At 39.7% G+C, this 23,743-nt stretch overlaps 1 protein-coding gene across 1 annotated transcript; it reads left to right on the top strand.

The window, feature by feature from the left end:
• Positions 1-12,297: 12,297 nt before the first annotated feature.
• On the top strand, positions 12,298-17,902 carry LOC136965248 (chymotrypsin-like elastase family member 2A). Its single transcript, XM_067259362.1, has 7 exons — positions 12,298-12,387; positions 14,259-14,356; positions 14,579-14,707; positions 15,004-15,140; positions 15,252-15,397; positions 17,546-17,698; positions 17,774-17,902. Exons 2-7 carry the CDS (start codon positions 14,334-14,336, stop codon positions 17,786-17,788), a joined length of 603 nt encoding a protein of 200 aa, XP_067115463.1. The 5' UTR covers positions 12,298-12,387; positions 14,259-14,333; the 3' UTR covers positions 17,789-17,902.
• Positions 17,903-23,743: the final 5,841 nt, after the last annotated feature.

Below are 23,743 nucleotides of genomic sequence, written 5' to 3'. Positions count from 1 at the left end.
ATGCGAGCGAAGTCCGTTGTGGCAACGCTGCCGAATATCCAGAAGTTACAGCCGGAGCAAGAACAATCTTTGCTGAGTTTTGTTGGTGGCCATGATGTCGTGGCCCTCCTCCCCTCGGCGTTCGGGAAAAGTTTGATTTTCCAGCTACGGCAGATAGCTCCGTTACAGTAGTGGTGAAGGAGTTGGCTAAGGCGAAAGCTAGCGATTGGTTATGGCAGATCAGAGTGGATCTGGGCAGATCCAATAGTTTTAAACTTCAACAGAGTACCCGCCTTCAAGAAAGTTAATGCTTGTCAATGGAGCGATCCCAGACTCTCTGTACAAATGAAATGTATGAGAGTCTGGTTAGGACCAGGCTATATTGCTTCCATCATCATTGGCATTCTTATCATGGCTTTTTTCTGCATAGTTCATTTCACCACAGTAAGGAAGATGATTACAATGTATTACAATAGTCTAGTGTTGCTTTTATATTTGATCATTTTCAAATGGTTTTCATGTGGTTTTTACACCTAAACTTTTGGAGTGATATTAACCCCAGTTCAATTGATTTGGAACTGAATATAATGGTTTATAAAGGTCCCTAAGTCAACAATGCATGTCAGAACAATGATCAAGCCAAGGTCGAAAGGAGTGGTTCATCAACTTTCAAGACAGGATTGTGTTGAGGAACGAATTTGGGGAAGGGTACCAAAATGTTTTTGCAACATTGAAGGTCCAGGAAGAACACAGGGCCTCCATCATTATCAAATGGAAGAAGTTTGCAGTTACCAAGACCATCAATCAAACATCTATGGAGAACTGGAAATAACATGTGCAGCTATTATAAATAAATAGCTGCGCTCCCCATACAATCAGATTTTAAAATCATCTTAAAAGGATCTGTGGTGAAGAACGGTAGAAGACTATGGAAAGCCGTTTGTGCCAAAACCCCAAATTTAACGTTTGTGTACAGACGGCATATTTAACCGTGTACAGACGGCAAATTATGTTGTCTGTACACGGACGTTTTTAACGTATGTACACGTTTAAAGTTTGGTGCTAAAGTAAAATAAGATAAAATAAAGTTCCCACTAGAGGGCAGTGTGAGAGCACAAATGGTAAGGGCAGAGCCTCTGGTCAATGTGATGGGTATACCCAAGGATAAATTGTGGCGCAACAGCAAGCCAAATAACATTACATTAAAATAGGTTAGGAATACACAGGTTTGAAGACAGCTAGACAGTACACAGAGTAGCCTTATTCAAGAAATAAAACACAGGTGATACCCATGGCAATATACAAGTAATATCCAACACAGGGAATGTACAAAATACTTAATTGAGTACGTAATACGTAATTGAGACTAAATGAACATGTACAGGGTCTGTTTTTTCCCCCCTGGATAGAGATGGGAACCAATAAGGATAGGAGACCTTTTGTTAGTCAGAGCATGTTTGAACTGAGTTGTAAATTAGTGGAGCAAGGAACAGTGCCATTAATTAAACCCGAGCAAGGCAGTTAGCAAACAAGGTATAGCTGCATTACCGCCACCTACTGGACTGGAGTGTGATACAGGATATACCGCACAATTTGTTCTCCCCTACGCTCACTTTGAGGATGGCCTGAATACCGAGCAACTGTTTAACTGGAGCAATCCAATATCCAAAGGGTGGGGATTCCCCCCGTGTAAACTTGAATGGTGCACTTGTCCATCCGGTTTACAGATCGCGATTGGTCAAAAATCTATCGTTTTCCGGGTACTGCCAATTCGTTGGAGTGGGTGGAAGCAATGAGATTGCGTGCAGTGTTTTAAACGTTGTTTGCAACCGAGACATATTTAGCAATTGCTAAAAACATTGTTGTTTCTTTTGCAAAGAAATGGAAAGGAAAAGAAAAGGAGAAAAGGGTGGCGCGGAAAAAGCAAGAGACAAAAAACAACGGGCACTACAAGCAAATGCTGCAAAATGTAAAAACATTGAACAAATGTTTAGACCGCCAAAAGCCAAGCTAAGTGAGGGAAAGAGTCTGCGGCCCAAAGATGCGGCAGTACCAGAGGCATCAGGTGCAAGCAGCTGCATTTTCGACATTTATAAAATTAAAATATCCAGATCATATTGTTTTCATTTTTCTAAAAACATTATAGGCTACATTTGGTATTACTGCAAATATATAGGCTATATATTTTAAATGAAGGAAAATAAATTGCCAACAGAAAAAGGCACTCATCTAAATATGCACAACATGTTTTTTGGCTTTAAATAATAAATGTGCTATGTGGATACAATTCAATATCACACATCAAAACTAGCATTCTTATAGTGTCTTGTGAGCAGTGTGGTTTTTGAGATATGTTCAGAATTCCATAAAGTTAAGTTTTTGGATAAATCCCTTTGTCTTTGTGAGCAAGTTGTTCCAGTTGCATTGCCAGTTGCGTTGCTATGTGTCAGAAAAGTTGAAGATGTAACCCTTTATCCTGTATAAGGGGGGTCAGATGGCTGAGCGGTTAGAGAATCAGGCTACCAATCAGAAGGTTGCTGGTTTGATTCCTGGCAGTGCCAACATGACGTTGTGTCCCTGGGCAAGGCACTTCACCCTACTTGCCTCGGGGGGAATGTCCCTGTACTTACTGTAAATCGCTCTGGATAAGAGCGTCTGCTAAATAACTAAATGTAAATGTCATGTAAATCTACAATTCAAGATGCATGTTTGTCCGATCTTTGTAAGGTTATTTTTTTTTTTTCAGAAAGATAGCTAGAGCTAACTGAAGCCTAGTTGAATCACGATAGTTTGTTTGCTAGGCTGTAGTGCTAACGTTACCCACCTAAGTCAATCCCGTTTGCTTCGACAACAGAGTGGAAACAACGTTATCATTTCAAATGATATATAGACAATCTGTTGAAAACAGTGTTGTGTAGACACAATAGATTTATTTATACATTTTTATTTCAAGTCTGCACCTTCGATGTTTCAGTGAGTGCTGTTGGCCGTGTTGCGCCTTCAGCGCGCAGCTCATCTATATATTCATGAGCATACCATAAAAGGAGAAAACCTCTTGTTGTTATTTTACAGGATGCATCAGGGCTCAAAGAACAGCACCCGGGACATTTTCAGCCCAACCAATGTTACATACCCTATTCGGAGACCTTAAGGAACAGTGTAAAATACCCCAAAAACCCAGTCAATGACCCTTTAACAGTCTTCGATAGCACTGCATTATACTTTATTATTATATAGCCTATTTGTATTAAGCAACTGTACACAGGTCGCGGGCCGGTCTGCGTTTCAAAGTCCCGGGCTGTTGTTCGGTCCCAGTCCGACCCTGGTTGTAAGCGGCAGGTATAATTCTATTTTTGACTAATCTTTTTGGTTGCTTACGGCAGTGTTTCCTCTATGTTGATTTGGCGGAACGCCACGGCAACATTTCTGCCGCCACGGTATCAGAAATAGGGCTGTACAAAAGGCCGTCTACCAGCAGTGACTGAGTGCATGTCGGAGAATAGCACGGACACGCGCTTCACACCGCGAGCGTGCACATACGCCACTTGGCGTTAAAGGGAGAGAAAGAAAAAAGAGACTGCCGCTGTCCAGAGGATAACTAGCTAGTTGAGTTTGCGTGTGTGCGTCCTTGAGAACTTTAAGTCGTATAACTTATGTTGTCAGTTCATTTAAGCCTGTTATTGTATTAGCCTACAGTTCTTGCAAATTTAAATTAAGTTAACTGGTGATTTTCGTTGTTTGTATTCTTCACCTGCTAGCTAAATTGCACATGGCTGTTGATTCGATAGCGATTCACTGCAAAAACTGATTTTTAAGAAAGTAAAAAAATCCTTATTTCTAGAAAGTTTGTCTTATTTCTAGACTAAAAAGAAGAAGAATCTTGCCAAGCATATTTCACATAAGAAAAATAGTCTTATTTTGAGAAAATATATTTTATGGGGCGATGAAAAAAGTGATGAAACCCCCTAAAACATTGGATGGAGGTGAGATCACTGTATACCTTGATTTGTCCAAGTTTATATTTTGAGATCTGATGAGTGGTTACTCATACTGCCTTGTGTTGTGCTTTCTGTCAAAATAGTGGAACATGCCACTGCTGTGTTCAGAGTCCTGCCACTGCTCTTTCCATCCAGCACTTTGCCACCTAAGAAGCTAGGTGCAAGCAGCGAGGCTGTTTTCCATGTCCTTACTGTGAGACAAAGCATTTAAATTTTCAGTTGTTTCTCATGCACATCAGGTTAGGGCTGCTCGATTATGGAAAAAGAAATGTGTCATGATTATTTTGGTCAATATTGAAATCACGATTATTCAACACGATTACTCATTAAGCTTTGGATATAATGGATAGTGTCCAGGGTATAATGTGTCCTTTATCTCACAGAAAGAGTCTTTGGAACTAAACTCACCACTCAACATTGTGCCAAAATATGAACAACAACGTCGCCGTCAGTGGAATTATTTGCTAGCTAACCTAATCCAACCTAATCCAGCACATACAGGGTACCTTAGAATAATGTTACGTGAAGTAGCTGATTTAAAGGAGAATTCCTGTTGATTTCAACACATAGCTCTGTTGTTTGTAAATTTGGAGTGTTGTTAGTAGGGAAAAAACGAAAATAATCGGAGTTGCCTACACCGTGTTATCCTCCTGCTAAAGTTTGCACCCAGGACGCTGAAACAGGGCAAGTTTTAAACGTGCATATAGCCTCTTAACATCTACGAAATGTCATTACAAGTGCCTACCCATGTGAAGTGGGAGTCAGATGGCTGAGCGGTTAGGGAATCGGACTATTAATCAGAAGGTTGCTGGTTCGATTCCCGCAAGTGCCAAATGACGTTGTGTCCTTGGGCAAGGCACTTCTTCAACAGAGACGCGTTGAAATCGACCGGAATTCTCCTTTAACGTCCCTGCTCATTTTACATACAGTTTAACAACAAAACAAGGGAGGAAACCTGAGGGAACCTAACTTTGTTTTCATGTTCGTTTTGAGCGGTATGCATTTTTTTGGAAGTATCCCAGTCCAGCACCAAGTTTGTGTTACTTGTGATTTCCTAAACTTCCACTCTTGTCATCTAGGCTTCAGAGGACCCTGATGCATACTTGACCAAGAGACCCCTGTCTTGTCCAGTTATACTCGTCTGTGAGGAGAACTGCATGATCGCCATTGGAAACACACCAGTGACCACCTTTGACAGGAAGAAGTTGGATGAAGGCCTGCTCTACCTCTTGGGGTATTACTATTGCCTGCACCTCACTTATTCAAAGTTAATTTCCACCATGCTCTCAGTATTGCAAACTGAGGTTCTCCAGGACTCCCTGCATGAACAAGATTCAACTGCTTCCTACAAAAAAGCCATTGCCGAGTGGAGGTCCTTCCTTGAATAATTGACTGATATCTCTAAGAAAAAAAAAAAAGGTTTGAGAGGCAGACCCATATTAGCCACATGTTTGTTGATGTCATTGGGTAAGTGCGTCACTGAGAAAATGTTCTTAGTGCCTTCTTTTTTTGAGAAAGATAATGCTGTCATTTCAAATATTCTAACTAGCAGCTGGAATGGAAGTGTTTTTTTGTTTTAAGAAGAAATTATTTTAACTGTTCTGCTGCTTGAATACCTGCATATTTTTCATTTATTTGGTCTATGTGACTATGAAAATATTGGTCCTGTACTCATTGACTCAGGGAGTGGATTAATGGATGCAGTGCATGTTAAGAAAGAAAAACCTTTCAAATTGCGTTGAAGCGTTGATTAAAACATCTCTTAATAAAGAAATAAATGCTAAAGACGATGCTTCTGCCTTAATTTGAGATTAATTAACTTGTTTTTATTGTGCTGTTTTAAGATATTGTCATGTTTCAACTTTTTTGGCTAGTTATTAACCTTAATTCAAGGTATAAATTCTTAGTCAGCTCAATTAAGAGAATGAAATGCTTATTCTAAGATTATGTATGCTAGTTATTAATCTTAATTCAAGATATCAATTCTAATTGTCAGCTCAATTAAGAGAATAAAATGCTTATTTTTAAGAATATTTATGCTAGTTATTAATCTTATTTCAAGATATAAATTCTAATTGTGAGCTCAATTAAGAGAATAAAATGCTTATTTTAAGTTACTCTGTCTCAAATAAATATGATTTCATAGCTTATAATTAAGATCAGTTTGCTTGAATTCTAGCCTTTTTGTCTAGTTTTAAGGCACATTCAGATTTTTCAGTGGCTAGACCTTTTTGGTAGTTTTAAGAATTCTAACCTAGCAAATTTTTCTTACCCCATTGGCAGATTTTTTTGCTCAATACAAGATAATTTGACTAGATTTGGGAATATTAGGCTTATTTCTAGAGGGGCATTTTTTGCAGTGTTGCTGAACCCCCTTGCTCACGTTTGTATTTTAGGTGCATTATTATTCCTTTTGGCCTTTCCGGTCCATGTTATGTTGTCATTTATCTGTGTTGCCTTCTAGTAGTATTTAAAGTTGCATCGGTTAGTTAAACTCAAACCCTCCGAGTTACCTGACAGAGCGCAAAAACGCACACCCACCTATATCGCCGCCATCTTGGCCCATCCTGCACGTCGTATCTATGTGTCGTTGCTAACGTGTGCTGACATTGTGACGTTAGGCTAGCACTGAGTTCCCTTTGAGCACACAAGGCACTTTTTGCCACAAAAAAGTTTTAACCTCTTAAACCGTGCAACGTAACGTAAATCCCAATACAAGCAACGCAATCGCTAACAAGAGAAACCTTGAGGGATCCTTAGGGGTAGGAAAATAAATAAATAAGAAGAAAGAAATATATAAGAGAGAGAACAATGGTTTTGCTCGCCGAAGGCTTGAGCACCCCCAATAATTCTAAACTAAATACTATACAATGTCAAATATAAAATATAAAATAAGAGTGCAATATGACTGGTGCATTGTGCAATGTGCAATAAAGTGACAGATGGACTTTATAAATGTCAGGCCAACACAATCTTGGATTGCATATCAATTGTCACATTAATCCTGTTACTGTAGAATACTTATTTTACTACAAATGCTTCATATTACCTATGCCAGATACTGCAATGTTTTAATGCTTGTTTTTATGAGTGATCTAGGGTGATTGAGTAATGCTATAATCTCGTTATCAAGACAATAACGTACAGTATTTGCAGAATGTAATATTTACTAATAAAGTGTGGTGGTTAGAGGAAACCAGTCATAAACATTTTATTTCAAGAGCGTAAACATTTATGCTTAAAAACCTGGTTCATCTTAAGTTTCTGGCCTTCCCTGAAGACCTCCTTAATTCCACCAACATGGTTTCCAACGTGGAGGCAGAGTCTGGGGACATCGGGGGGGGGGCCCTTCTATCTCTGGGGCTGAGGTCGCCGTTAAAAAGCTCCGCGGTGGCAGGGCCCCTGGGGTGGATGAGGTCCGCCCAGAGTTCCTTAAGGCTCTGGATGTTGTAGGGCTGTCTTGGTTGACATGACTCTGCAACATCGCGTGGACATCGGGGACAGTGCCTCTGGACTGGCAGACCGAGGTGGTGGTTCCCCTCTTTAAAACGGGGGACCGGAGGGTGTGCTCCAACTTTAGGGGGATCACACTCCTCAGCCTCCCTGGGAAAGTCTATTCAGGGGTTCTGGAGAGGAGGGTCCGTCGGATTGTCGAACCTCGGATTCAGGAGGAGCAATGTGGTTTTCGTCCTGGCCGTGGAACTGTGGACCAGCTCTACGCTCCCATGCACCCTCCAGGACCCCTCGGCAGGGTCCTGGAAGGTGCATGGGAGTTAGCCCAACCAGTCTACACATGTTTTGTGGATTTGGAAAAGGCGTTCAACCGTGTCCCTCGTGGGGCTCATGTGGGGGGTACTCCGGGAGTACGGGGTACCGGATTCCCTGATCGGGGCTGTTCAGTCCCTGTACGACCGGTGCCAGAGTTTGGTCCGCATTGCCGGCAGTAAGTCGAACTTGTTCCCCGTGAGGGTTGGACTCCGCCAGGGCTGCCCTTTGTCACCGATTCTGTTCATAACTTATATGGACAGAATTTCTAGGCGCAGCCAGGGCATTGAGGGGGTCCGGTTTGGTGACCTCAGGATCAGGTCGCTGCTTTTTGCAGATGATGTGGTCCTGTTGGCTTCATCGGGCCGTGACCTTCAGCTCTCACTGGAGCGGTTCGCAACCGAATGTGAAGCGGCTGGGATGGGAATCAGCACCTCCAAATCTGAGGCCATGGTTATCGACCGGAAAAGGGTGGAGTGCAATCTCCGGGTCGGGGAGGAGATCTTGACCCAAGCGGAGGAGTTCAAGTATCTCTGGGTCTTGTTCACGAGTGAGGGAAGAATGGAGCGCGAGATTGACAGGCGGATCGGTGCGGCGTCCGCAGTGATGCGGGCTCTGCATCGATCCGTCGTGGTGAAGAAAGAGCTGAGTCAAAAGGCCAAGCTCTCTATTTACCAGTCGATCTACGTTCCTACCCTCACCTATGGTCACGAACTGTGGGTAGTGACCGAAAGAACGAGATTGCCAATACAAGCAGCCAAAATGAGTTTTCTCCGCAGGGTATCCGGGCTCTCCCTTAGAGATAGGGTGAGAAGCTCGGTCATCCGGGAGGGGCTCAGAGTAGAACCGCTGCTCCTCCGCGTTGAGAGGAGCCAGTTGAGGTGGCTTGGGCATGTGATAAGGATGCCTCCTGGATGCCTCCCTGGTGAGGTGTTCTGGGCACGTCCCACTGGGAAGAGGCCCCGGGGAAGACCCAGGACACGCTGGAGGGACTATGTCTCTCGGCTGGCCTGGGAACGCCTCGGGGTCCCCCAGGGAGAGCTGGTGGAAGTGGCTGGGGAGAGGGAAGTCTGGGCCTCCCTGCTTAGGTTGCTGCCCCCGCGACCCAACCCCCGGATAAGCGGCAGATAACGACGACGATGACGACGACGAGTTAACTGGTCGTGTATCATTAAATTAGGTACAACAAAGTACTGAATATTTTTTGGGACAATTTGAAGAAATTAAACATGTTAGTTAAAATGTTACTATTCTACCTATTTCTATATCATATATATTGTCTTTAGTATGAGTGACACATGAACTGAACACATTTGTAAAATAATCTGCACAGATTTAGGTTTTGTCAAATTTGACAATAAACAATTAAAATTTTTATTATAAAAGCAGAAGTTTAGATTTGTACTTACATTGAATGGGACAGTCTGTTTATCAGCTGTTAGAATGTCCACTGGAGATCTCTGTCAGAAGGAGAGAAAGAGGATACTCGTGAGAATGTATGCATCTTTGGACAGATGCTCTTACATGCTGATAGAGAAGTGCTGGAGAATGGAATGTGTGACTGTTACACCTCTCTACCCCATTTAAACAGCTCTATCCTTGATTTTCACGTTTGCACTTTCACAGGCTGAAAGTCAGTCTGATACGTTTTGTTATGATGATGAGTTCACAGTTGCTTGATCTTCATGTACATTTTTTAAGGTAACAATGCAAAAGGCCCCTGAAAGTTTTCTGAAATAACCTTCCCTCCCTATAACTACAGGCAAAGTACATGCTAACTGTACTGTAGGATTAGAGAGTATGCATGGAAGTAAATTTAAGACCTGTCATAATGTATGCACATTCTCCCCTTTGAAAAGCTGGATGGGGAAGGGCTGTTTGTGTCAGGGTGTGAGGTGGGGTTGGACCCAAACGCAGGGGAGTCAGCAGGCATGGTCGAACAAAGGGTGTTTAATTCTCAAAACGGGGAACAGATAGGGTACTCACAGGGACAAGTAGTAGTAAGGACAAGACAAAGACTGGACACAAAACAGAAACCTAAATACACAGAACCAAACGACACAGGTGGACACAATGACGCTAACGAGACAGGTGAAGACACTAGGGCAGGACAAAAAACTGAAACCGGGGGGGGGGCACGGCTGTGGCCGTGACAGTTTGCTTCTGAGGCCGCAAATGTTACTGGTTTACTAAACTTGCAGGAGGTTTAACACTGCCACCTGTCTCTGAGTCAGCTTTATATGTCAGACAATAGACTGTTTCTGATCATGTTTTGATGTAAACTTTATGTAGTGTGTAGGAGTCATCACATCCAAATTGGAAACAGAAGGTTAGATTTGATTATTCATCCTGGGATTCCTTTTTTCACTCAGGTTGCAAATCTTTGACAAGAAATGTGTAGCACCTCTTAGAAACTGTACTGCAACATGCCCATTTGGCAATCATCAGTCATCAGATTAAACAACATTTATGGTTGAGCCAATTTCTGCACACCACAGATACATGGCAACTAAACTACAGTTGGTCTGTGTTTCTTTATGTTGTGTACAGTAGGTTTTATACATCTGGTTTCATTACTGATGTATTGCAGCTTCTGAATCAAATATACATCACATTGTTGCTGACAGAAAGGATATAGAGCTGTTTGCTATACCACAATAAACCCCCAAATCCTCTTTCAGTTTGTCTGTGTGCAGTCACAACAACTTCGCCTTTCCTTTGAATCCACATTCTAGTCTACATCATATAAATAATTCACTCTAAATAAAATGTTTAATGTACATTTATCTTGTGAGTGTTAATATTAAGTTTTATCAATGCATAAGAAAGTAATACAGTCTAGCTTCTTTGTTTTTGCAGAAAGACATTATCTCTAACAAACCTACATCTCATGATTATATCCCAGAGATGCTCACTGCCATCAAAGGTGCCAAAAATATGATATAAACCAAGCTAAGATCTTGAGAAGAATTCAAGGAACTCTTAGTTGAAACAAGACAATACAAAGCTCCACAACTAAGAAAAACACAATTTTGAATATTGATGTTATGATTAATTAAGGTTTTTGTTTGGTCAGTAATCAGAGACATTTTTAAACCCAACTATAGATTTAACATGCAATTTAAAAAACTTTCATTTAAAATAGTAGGAACAACATTCACATTTTTGCTACAAGGGGAGTTGATTATGCAAGTTTGCAGAGTAAGCAAAAAAAGGCAAGCACTAGAATCATGAAGACCAGCAACACCTGACACTTTCCCACAGTTTCTCCTTGTCTAAATGGTACCTTTTAACCCTGAAACGTGAATCAGTGACAGTGAATCAGCCATAATTTCATTTGTAGATTATATTTTTGATTATATGTTTTTCATTTAATGTGCTCTTCAAGACACTTTTTCTGTTTCTCTATGTTGACCAACCAAATTTTATTTAACTGCCCCTTTTTATTTGATCGTGTTTTTTATATAAATTACTAGGTACAGTAGCAACATTAAGTATTTTTTTCAATATTTCTGATATTTATTGCATCTTATTAAATGCACAAAACATTATTGACAACTGTACAGTGGAGCAGGATAGGGTAGATAAGTATTCTCAACAAAAGCCATAAAGTGTTATCAATCTGCAGTGTAAAATACTGCACTTCATGGCTGAAAAAAAGGTTGTTTCGTCAAACCAGTTGACTAATATCCCAATAACAAAAATAGATATATTCTTTTTGATTGTAATTAACCACATTTGGAATTTTGGAATTAAAAACCGTAAGGGTATGAACTGTGCAAACATTTTCAAACTGGAGTGAGTGGGCTAATACTCAAAAACTGTGCTTCAGAATTTGTATTTATGACCTCTAAAAATGATCCTGTTTTGTACTAATTTTTTCTAAAGACAATTTTAAAGACAAAGAAAAGATAAAAGGAAGATAAAAGAAACCAAAAAATAACATCTACTTTCCATTTGACAAAACCAATTGGATGAAGGACACTTATCAGCCTGAGATAAGAAAATCTATAAAGAGAGTTCTGTTGGAACTCACTGACATGATTGCGATATCATGGCTTCACACATTTTTCTCTTTGCTCTTATTGCTACTGGTAAGGTATTTTTTTAATTCTTATAAACTTTAGAAGTGTATCGTCAACATTATAATGTGTTTCACTTAATGTTATGTTTTATTTGAAATATATTGTGAGAAGAGTCTATACATTGTTTGTTGCTGTTACAGTTTTCTATGACATTATAACTTAGTGTCTCAATTAGTTCAAAAACCTTCATTTCATTTCGCACACTTAATTCTAGTTCAACACGACCTCTCTTTATGTGACAAAAGGAAGAATGAATGACTCGTTACTAGTATACAGTGTACATCATACATTATTGTAACATATTTCACATGTTGTCCTTCCAAACTCCAAGACACAACTCTCATGTGGAGTTGAGCACAAAGAAACTATTGAATAAGCTCCCAGTATCATTTATAATAAAGTACCTACTTTAAAAGTACCAACAATAAAAGAAAGTACCTACCTACTACTACTACTATATCTCTCCCACAGCTGCTGGATGCGGAATCCCATCCATCCAGCCGGAAGTATCCAGAGTAGTCAACGGAGTTGATGCCCGTCCCAACAGCTGGCCCTGGCAGGTACAGTTATTTAGACTCATTTTCATTACATCCAGGGAGATCAGACAATGATGGACAACTGACAAACTGAGCAAATGTGTTCAGACAAAACTTCTGACAAAATGTGTCTTTTAATGGAGCACAGTACTCTTCATTTATTGGTGCAGTATTTTCAATAAACTACATTTATTATTAAAGTGTTTGGAAAACATTTCCGCTGCCCTGTATAATAACTTTGCAATTGAGATGTATTAAGTCCAACATTGTACTTGCATACTTACATTTATTTACATTTATTCATTTAGCAGATGCTTTTATCCAAAGCAACTTACAAGAAAGAGCTTTACCAAAAGTGCATAGGTCAATGATCATAAACAACGAGGTAGCCCCCCAAAAATTGCGGGTAGCCAAAACATGAAGCATACATAGTGAGCCAAAGGGATGAACCAGAAGAGCATATAGTTAAACAAATTACAATTAAAGATCCTGTAAAGTGGAGTTTTAAGTTCACCACACCACAGAAGAATGTGTTATTCTTATTTCATTACATCCAGGCACGGGGAGATCACATGAAAGATATCCAATACCTGGAGCATTAGCAGATAGACAGCTGCATGACTAAAGAGCATCAGCATGTTTGCACCCTGTACATGCTCACCATACTTAGATTTTCCACTGGTTCTAAGGGAAAGGGGGTATTACCATTTGTTAGATAATGTCTTTATCAAGTAATGCACAGTCGTTGGATTCAAAGAAAGTACAATAGTTTAATGCTTGCCAGCAAGGAGACAAAGTCTGATCGCAATACAAAGTTTGTCTGCTAGCATGTTGTGCTAGCTAGTTATTTAAGCATCCCCGCTCTTTACAATCATTGGCTAAGACAAAGGCATGCAAATGTCCCATGGCTCTTCTTTATTGGCTCCCTTGCATAGACCTGGCGCGCGTGTGTGTGCGTGTTTACGACATCAACCCTGATTGAAACACAACAACAGGATCTCCGGTCCTGGGGTCGTAAACTCCTTCACATAAGTGTCAACAAATGGTCAACAGACCTTGCGTCTCCACCTATAGTCCTTGTCACACAGTATCTCCTTAAAACAACCAAAACCCCCAACATCCTCTAGTCCTAACAAATGCTCACCCTTCCCCCAGGGTGATAAGAAAGCATAGAGTTTAGTTTTGGGGCTCTGTTATCTGCTGACAAAGAATGCTAGGCATCTGTATTGTTCAGTATAAAACATCACATCCTTAATTTCTCCGACACCATTGTCATAGTTTTCATGCCACCTCAGATGTGTTGTGCAGAGTTTACGTAGGCTAAAAGTTTGCCACAGAGTAGCAGGTTATTTGTGTGTCCTGAGCAGTGATGGACTGACCATCTGGCAAATGGGCAAATGCTTGAAGGGGTCGCTAGACTGGGGGCCACTTGGGCCACTCAGAATGGATTATTACATTGATATAAAAAAAGAAAGAAGGATAAACTAAATAATGTTTTCTTTAATGAATTTCCTTGAAATTACTTATTTCAGCTGCCCAAATCTTTTTTGGCCCTCAAGTATTGTTGGTTATTTGTGAGGCATGAAGTTATATCACTCATGTTTGCGAATTCCCTCGGCTCAGCAGTTGATTCTTTTATATTACAGAAGTCTTGACCTTCCTAAATAACAGTAGCAATATTAGCAAAAGTGCAATAGAAGCAATAAAAAATAGCAAAGATAACATAACATTAACTATAGCATCAGAAATGGGTGTATAGTTATAACGGGGATAAAATATTATAAACATGAAGTTCAGTCAGAGCACCCAAGATTAAACCCTGGAGAGAGGAATATGTCGGAAGGAACCAATACCGATGACACCACACATGTTCTTTTTTTCTTTATCTGGTACAGATTTCACTGCAGTATGAAAGGGACGCTGTGTTTAGACACACTTGTGGAGGATCCCTCATCGCTACCAACTGGGTCATGACTGCTGCTCATTGCATTGAGTAGGTCGATAAAATACCAAAACACACACAGTCACGACTACAGCACAGACTAACACAATCTGTAGTTGCATGGTAAATTAGGTTAGCCAACACACCATCACAACTAACTAGCTATGCAAAGACATACAAATAAATGCAATGTAAAGACAACACTGTGTTTTGAATTAACAGCTACTTGAATCTTAAAGATTTTAATTTATTTTTTATGTTTAAATCATCTAGTATGAAGCTGAACTACCGTGTGGTTGTTGGCAAGCACAACCTCAAGGAGGCTGAGCCCACTGCCAAGGCTTATCGTACTGCCAAGATCATTGTACACAGGCAATGGAACCCTATTCTGCTGTCCATCGGGTAGGGTTTGTGTTTTTACTAGTTATACTATACTATAACTCATCTTCCTCAATATTGGAATAACAATTGGTTGATTTTCACAGCATGTATGCATTAATGTCTTAAGATAAAATCACTGATGATGATGAAACATAAATATAACATACAAAAAAAAAAAACTTTTAGACATTGCCATTCATAGTATTTATGTTGATAAATGGTCCAAATGTATTTACAGTGTATAAGTACAATACTGTAGTATGCCCCATTTTACTTTCTGCTATGTGACACAACTCTCTTCTGCTTCTTATGATCAGCAATGACATTGCTATGATCAAGCTTTCCGAACATGTGACCCTGACGGACCAGGTCCAACTAGCCTGTATACCTGCCCCTGACACCATTCTGGCACAGAGCTACCCCTGCTACATTACTGGCTGGGGAAGACTTTCCAGTATGTCACACAGCCGTATTATGTTAACTGCCCATTCACTCTTCAAACAAGTATCCCATCATATAGCATGCTGAACACAGTGGAGTGCTAAATACATTTCTTAAATTTCAGCTGGAGGTCCAATCTCTGACACTCTGCAGCAAGCTCTTATGTCCGTGGTAGATCATGAGACATGCACACAGAACGACTGGTGGGGTGTGTCGATTCGCAGATCTATGGTGTGTGCTGGTGGCGATGGTGTTGTGGGTGGCTGCAACGTAAGTACAGGAAGTAATATCTAACTAAACTAGAGAGGGTACAATTTCTGGGGTAATTGTAGGGTGTGCTTGCTTGCGTCGGTTGCACAGGGGTCCGTTTTTGAATGACATTTTTACAACTGATATTTCTGTATATGTTATATAAAAATGCATACTTATTATTTATAAAGATTACATAGATTTAAAAGCATATTTTTTTTGCTGCTCATTTACAACTGAAAATACGAGTGAAGTGTAGAATGAAATAGATGTCTTCTCATTTCCCCTGCAAGAGGCAGCCTCATCGTTGAATCAAAACGAATAAATTTGGCAGACCGGTGTAAAAATGGACCTAATCACTATGACTTAAACGTCCTTTTAAGTTTTTCCCTTCTCGTGATATTTTCAAGCATTTAGCCTACTCATATTGCATTCATTCATGAATAAAGAACCCCCTTTGAAGATTATTCTACGACGTTACCGGCAGTAGAAGATTGAATCGCGATTCAAACAGTACCACCTGTTAACTGAAAATATGCCCCCCAAAACGTAAATAAGCTTGACATTTATTTAGTGGAAAATCGCTCATTCATAAAAAGCTCACTGGTAGCGACCATTGTCAGTAACAACGCAAAATGCGATATAGCCCTGTGTGGAGAAGCTGCCCCGGTAAATGGTACTACTACGGCACAGTACTAGACTACTGCTGTGTTCGTCTTGGTAGCGATTGCGTTGGTTGAATTGGATTTAACGTTCCGTTGTACGGTTTAGGCTGAAATTAATTATTGTCATGAACAGATTGACAATGTTTAGGCTGTGGCAATGAAGTTCAGGTTAGTAGTTAGATAGACTTTTGATTTAAGTAAGGAGAGTGCCGAACATGTTCTGTCGCTGTTTGACTTCCTAAACAGCTGTGTAGTGTACATGTTTTTGTAGTGTGTCTCGCGTAAGCTACAGCGTTGCAGTGAACTACACTGGTTTGAAACGACAGGTAATGGTAATTTCACCAACAAATCGTTTACTAATGTCAGAATAAATCCTACAACGAAAATGTATATGTGAGGAATGTTTATTTTAACGATTGAAAACAGATACATCATAGACCACTGTAGTGTGTGTTGCCCGGGCAACACAGGCTAATGTCATGATGCTAATACTTCAGTGAAATAGTAGACTACTGTTTCCGAAAGTAGATGTACTTCCTTAATAATATCAGCTTATATTGTACATTACACATCACAATTGTGTGTCATATCACAAAGTAAAATGAGTAAATAGTTATCACCCTGGCCTCTTTTCTTGTGGCGTTTCTGCAGCTGCCTTGCAGTAAAGCTATAGTTAGCCTAGCTATCCCCCAAGTTAACAGATGCGAAACGAATGTTCTGCCAAAGGTAGTCACGCGTGTTTTCGTGACGTTAGTGACACAGTGACGTTAGTAACGTCAGTGACTGTGGCTAGCAAATTAGCCACCGTTAGCTTCACTTTTCGCCACAAAAACTTAACTTAAGCCTAAACCATGCAACGGAACGTAAATTCCAATAGAAGCAACTCAATCGCTACCAAGACGAAACTTTTGACACTTACGTTGTCTATGTAGGCCAAATATTGACTGAGTTTTAGGGGCCAAAAAGAATAATAATAATATATATGTGAGAGAACAAAGGATGTGCTCTCGCCGAAGGCTTGAGCACACCCAATAAATGCCGGTCTCTGTGTGTCTGTCTGTATGTGGCTTGATTAGCTCAAGAACAGGGCACTTTATAAAGTTTCAATTCAGCAGTATATTGCTCAGTGTATTGCTCAGGACCCAAGAATGCAGTGTTGACTGTGAAGTAATTTAGATGAGCTGTTTGTGAGAAATAAATATAAACGCAGTTGCCGCCATGTTGAGCTGCACTAAGTGATGGAGCCATGGACAGTGATCCATGGCTCCAATTTGGTATCCTTCCATGTGACAAGATGTACACCCTGTTGGCCAGATCACTACAATATTTCATTTAAAAGGGCACTGCACTAGTTCATGTTTTTTGTGGTTAGGAATGGCAAATCAGACGTTTCAGTGGGAAATCTACCTTTCAGTAGGATATCAGGACAATTATTTAAAAGAAATGCGGTGTAAGGAAAACATGAAATGTTACATGTAGGATGACTGCACATACTCTGTTACAGGGTGATTCTGGTGGACCCCTGAACTGCAAGAACCCTGAGGGAGTGTGGGAGGTTCATGGCATTGCTAGCTTTGTGTCTGGCCTGGGATGCAACTATGGGAAGAAGCCCACTGTTTTCACCAGAGTGTCTGACTTCAATGAGTGGATTGATAAGGTAACTGGAACAGAATGTCATCGTTTTTTATTACAATTTATTGTTACCCAACACATTTTCATTTGCTTCTTTCAGACGATGATGGACTGACAAACTGAGCAAATGTGTTCAGACAAAACTTCTGACAAAATGTGTCTTTTAATGGAGCACAGGACTCATCATTTATTGGTGCAGTATTTTCAATAAACTACATTTATTATTAAAGTGTTTGGAAAACATTTCTGCTGCCCTGTATAATAACTTTGCAATTGAGATGTATTAAGTCCAACATTGTATTTGCATACTTACATTTATTTACATTTATTCATTTAGCAGATGCTTTTATCCAAAGCAATTTACAAGAAAGACCTTTACCAAAAGTGCATAGGTCAATGATCATAAACAACGAGGTAGCCCCCCAAAAATTGCGGGTAGCCAAAACATGAAGCATAAGAAAAGCAAAGAAGTGCCAAAGGGATGAACCAGAAGAGCATATAGTTAAACAAATTACAATTAAAGATCCTGTAAAGTGGAATTGAAAACGAGTTTTAAGTTCACCACACCACAGAAGAATGTGTTATTAACTACCCATCCAAATTCGAATGAAAAAAAACACAGACAAGTATGTTAAATTAGGCTTTGAAATCGTGAGAAAATCAGCAGTCTTCTCTGCTTGAGACTGGGGGGGGCGTGTCGCCTGAAGGAGCCGAAGCTCTGCCCCCTCGCTGGAAGGCGCCGCCTCTCTCAAGTACCTACGACCCAGATAATGGACGCTACGTCAAGCCGAACAAAACAGTATAGAATTATAATTGATTTGTTGAATGAGTGAAACATACAGATGCATATAAATTAAGCTTGTTCCTCTGAGCTGTAACACAGGAGTAAAAATGGACACCAGAGACAGCAGACAGTGAGCTCTCCAACAACTTCTAGCACATTAGCTACCATTTCACCAAAATACCATCATTCTACACCGAGTAGCCTAATATCAAGTTAGCGGTTTGCACTAACTCATAGCAGAGATACCGGTAACCCTTCCTTTTACAGTCCCTTAAGTACTAGGTATTTACATAGAAAGTAAAGGGTATGTTATGTGTTTTATTGGGTATTACCGATTGGTACCAAGGTGGTAAATACCTAGATAATTCGAAGTATTTACCTATTAACTAAATACTAACGTGCTGGTCATTACATTTACATTTAGCAGACGCTCTTATCCAGAGCACCTTACAGTATAGACTTACAGGGACATTCCCCCCGAGGCAAGTAGGGTGAAGTGCCTTGCCCAAGGACACAACGTCATGGCATGGCCGGGAATCGAACTGGCAACCTTCAGATTACGAGCCCGATTCCCTAACCGCTTGGCCATTTGACACCCTACTTACTCCATTACTGGGTAATTTTCACTGGTCCTAATTAGGTTTAAGACAATTAAGACAGAAGACAAAACTTTAACTGGAAACTTATAAATATTACTATTTAAATACCGCTGGTAGTAAGTTGGTAACTATGGGATATATATATGGTAAATTATAATGTGTTATTGGGTAAATACCACTGCTAATAAGTAGGTAAAGACGGCCAAGCTCCAGCAGAATTACGAACAAAATACTCTATTACCCTGTAGTTACCTAAGGTTTATTTCGGTAACAGTCCACGTCTAATGAGAAGATAAGATAGTACTTTACAATAAAATACCTTTTCAGATACATTTATCGATGATGGCCTCATTTATTTGGCTGGTATAGCTACCTACCTCGGCGGGAAGAGTTTTCCTCTACTGTCACGGTAAATCTTCTTGGATACTGGGTATGTTCTTGCGCATGTTCGGACTATTTACTCAGTAAGTAATCTGAAACTGGACTGTAAAAGGAAGCCGTGTTTGTTTCCATGGTGTTACCAGGCTCTTACCATACCCTTTGTAAGCGAAAACCACTTTGTCAACGTTACCCCTTAGTATGAACTTGTACTATATGTTCCAAGGCGATACCAGGTAAAACATGGCTATTTACTCAGTAAGTAATATGAAACTGGACTGTAAAAGGAAGCCGTGTTTGTTTCCATGGTGTTACCAGGCTCTTACCATACCCTTTGTAAGCGAATACCACTTTGTCAACGTTACCCCTTAGTATGAACTTGTACTATACGTTCCAAGGCGATACCAGGTAAAACATGGCTATTTACTCAGTAAGTAATATGAAACTGGACTGTAAAAGGAAGCCGTGTTTGTTTCCATGGTGTTACCAGGCTCTTACCATACCCTTTGTAAGCGAATACCACTTTGTCAACGTTACCCCTTAGTATGAACTTGTACTATACGTTCCAAGGCGATACCAGGTAAAACATGGCTATTTACTCAGTAAGTAATATGAAACTGGACTGTAAAAGGAAGCCGTGTTTGTTTCCATGGTGTTACCAGGCTCTTACCATACCCTTTTCTACTGTTCATTCCCTTTTTCATGCAATAAACACAAACTTTTATTTTTTGTTGTTGCAATGTTTCCATAGTATAACATGATGAACACAGAGGTTATATTTATACAAACTTCAATATTTAAAATGTATATTCACAAACTTTTTTTTTGGCAATGTCACTAATAAAAACATGACACATTACACTGTACATTTTTACATTATTTTAAATGAAAGCACTGCTGCCTGCATAACATGAACAAATACAAATGTTAAAAAAACACTCAAACTTCAACTTTGCAGCACAGAACATGCAGTATGAGTGTGGCCCCTCACTTTCTAAATTTATATTTTATGGGGAGCAGCTCATTGTTAACTTTCATTTCTTTGATCTTGTCCCCAAGAACTGTGTTACCCTCTAAGAAGGCCTTGCAGGTTTTGGCATAATTGCCTAAAGTATTATCTTTTCTAAAAACGGGAAGTGATCCAATGTCGTCCCCGTCAGTGGCGATTACACTTTCTGCAATGATGGCCGTCAAAGCGATAGTATTTCTGTCAACATTTAAATTTTTGCAGCTGAGGGTCAAGCTCCTGGTGCGCCGGAACTCTTTGAGAACCACCTTATACCGGTGGACAACATCCTCTGCAGTCTGAACTACAAGACAGATCACAAAATGAAAATATACATGACATCATAAACACACAATTATATAAATAGTCCTGGTTATACATAACAAGACACGCTGGAGTTATACAAGTAAATAAACCAAAGTAATGTAATCGCTGCACAAGTCATCATGCCGTTATTTTTTTCGAGCCAAGAGCCTTCAAAGGGGTGGTGTGGCATACAAGCAATTTAGAAAGTCTTTGGCCGTGATTCCACTGCAGGAACTTTCCCCAGGAACAAGGAACTTTCGGAGGAACTCTGTGTGTTCCATCGGAGTGACCAGGGTCTAAATTAAGTTCCGGGTACAATAGCCCTTGCAAAATTCCAACTCGGTACGTTGTGATTTTTCAAAAGACAGAAACTTTGGGGTGGGACTTGGGCATTGAACACGTTGATTGGTGGAGTGCATGCGGCATTCATAATCTTGAATAATCTTCAGGGTACTTTAACCAGCAATAGAAACACAAACAGCAATGTTCTGGATGAAGTGAGGAACCAAATGGTCCCTTGAAAAAAGTTCCAGGGACTAATTGTTTGAGATCATTTTTGTTTCTACGCGGCTTACGATAAGGTTATCATAAGTTGCTCTCCACCAAAATTAAAAGAAGGTAGGTACAAGCTATTACAAATGTAATATCATCATTATATATGTTTTATTACCAAGTTACCTCTTTTTCCAAATGCTTTGGAGGTTTTCTTGTTCTTGTTCTTTTTCTTCTTCCTCTTCCTTCCATCAGAAGAAGAGTCTGACTCAGAGTCTGATGATGAAGAGTCTGAGGAATCCGTAAACTTCCTTTTGCGAGACCCTTAAACAGAGCAACAATTATTCTAAATATATAGTTTTTCTAATGTTGCACTTGAATAAAATCACATTTTGTTGTAAAATGATCTTACTAATTTGTATGATGTGTGTATAACAAATAAGCATGTGCAAAATGACAAATATATACTTAGTTTTTCGTGTAGGTTTTGAAAGAAAAAATCTAAAACCTTTTGAAGAGGTTGAGGGGGCCGTCTTCACTAGCCTGTCACTTTTCTCCCTCAAGAAGTCCCGCTCTTCCTTTAAAAGCCGAATCTCTTCTTTTATTAGTTTGTAATCCTCCCTTAACTTTGTCATGGTTGGAGCAGTTGCAGTGTTTGGGTGAACCTCTACAACACAAAGATGCTAACACACATTTTATTTGTACCTAATAAAGATTTATTAACTGTTTTATTAAGTGATTTATAGTGTTCAATTTCAATTATAATGCTTTATGCTTCACTACATAACATTAATGGTATATTCACACTGCCCACTTTTTGATTTTTAGCTCAGATATAATTTTTTGTATGCTCTGTACAGCTGCCTAAATTACCTTGATTTTCAGCCTCCACCACCACCAGGTCTTCATCTGGTGCTACCGGTGCTGGGTTTCCCCTCCTCTTACTCACCCGTTTTCCTGGCATGACTCGAAATACTTCAAAGCCAGTTATTTTTATTGAGCTGTAGCCTCATTTGCCTGTATTTGCTAACAGTAGCTGTTATTTAACTTTACTTTAATACTGAAATACCTTCTAACAGTATCAGTTGAACGATTTTGAAAAATAATTCTACTGTTTTTGCTTCACTAAGTTAGCTAACAGAATTATCTAGCTAGCTACTATAAATATAGCGCAATAGAAAATGTGGGTTAATGTTATTTCACGTTAACAACGTGGACGAGCAACCATGCAATGGCTAGCTAACTAGCACTAAGCTAGCTGTCTAGCAAAGACATGTGCTAACATTAGCTAGCATAATGTTATTATCAATATACATTTGATTAGCACTATATCAAAATTCAATCAATTAATATGCATTATTAGATACTTCTGCGTGAGAAAGAAATTATGTAACTAGAGAGGGTACAATTTCTGGGGAAATTGTAGGGTGTGCTTGCTTGCTCGGTTGCACAGGGGTCCGTTTTTGAATGACATTTTTACAACTGATATTTCTGTATATGTTATATAAAAATGCATACTTATTATTTATAAAGATTACATAGATTTAAAAGCATATTTTTTTTGCTGCTCATTTACAACTGAAAATACGAGTGAAGTGTAGAATGAAATAGATGTCTTCTCATTTCCCCTGCAAGAGGCAGCCTCATCGTTGAATCAAAACGAATACATTTGGCAGACCGGTGTAAAAATGGACCTAATCACTATGACTTAAACGTCCTTTTAAGTTTTTCCCTTCTCGTGATATTTTCAAGCATTTAGCCTACTCATATTGCATTCATTCATGAATAAAGAACCCCCTTTGAAGATTATTCTACGACGTTACCGGCAGTAGAAGATTGAATCGCGATTCAAACAGTACCACCTGCTAACTGAAAATATGCCCCCCAAAACGTAAATAAGCTTGACATTTATTTAGTGGAAAATCGCTCATTCATAAAAAGCTCACTGGTAGCGACCATTGTCAGTAACAACGCAAAATGCGATATAGCCCTGTGTGGAGAAGCTGCCCCGGTAAATTGTACTACTACGGCACAGTACTAGACTACTGCTGTGTTCGTCTTGGTAGCGATTGCGTTGGTTGAATTGGATTTAACGTTCCGTTGTACGGTTTAGGCTGAAATTAATTATTGTCATGAACAGATTGACAATGTTTAGGCTGTGGCAATGAAGTTCAGGTTAGTAGTTAGATAGACTTTTGATTTAAGTAAGGAGAGTGCCGAACATGTTCTGTCGCTGTTTGACTTCCTAAACAGCTGTGTAGTGTACATGTTTTTGTAGTGTGTCTCGCGTAAGCTACAGCGTTGCAGTGAGCTACACTGGTTTGAAACGACAGGTAATGGTAATTTCACCAACAAATCGTTTACTAATGTCAGAATAAATCCTACAACGAAAATGTATATGTGAAGAATGTTTATTTTAACGATTGAAAACAGATACATCATAGACCACTGTAGTGTGTGTTGCCCGGGCAACACAGGCTAATGTCATGATGCTAATACTTCAGT

Source organism: Osmerus mordax, chromosome 1 (genome assembly GCF_038355195.1).
Source record: "Osmerus mordax isolate fOsmMor3 chromosome 1, fOsmMor3.pri, whole genome shotgun sequence".
NCBI lineage: Eukaryota > Metazoa > Chordata > Actinopteri > Osmeriformes > Osmeridae > Osmerus > Osmerus mordax.
Note: the sequence above shows the minus strand (reverse complement) of the source record. Positions and strands in the feature narration are given on the sequence as shown.

Coding starts and splice junctions, on each gene's coding strand:
- LOC136965248 (XM_067259362.1), top strand. CDS start 14,334: ATGACTGCTGCTCATTGCATTGA. Junction 15,141..15,251: donor TGGCTGGGGAAGACTTTCCA/GTATGTCACACA, acceptor CTTAAATTTCAG/CTGGAGGTCCAATCTCTGAC. Junction 15,398..17,545: donor GTGTTGTGGGTGGCTGCAAC/GTAAGTACAGGA, acceptor ACTCTGTTACAG/GGTGATTCTGGTGGACCCCT.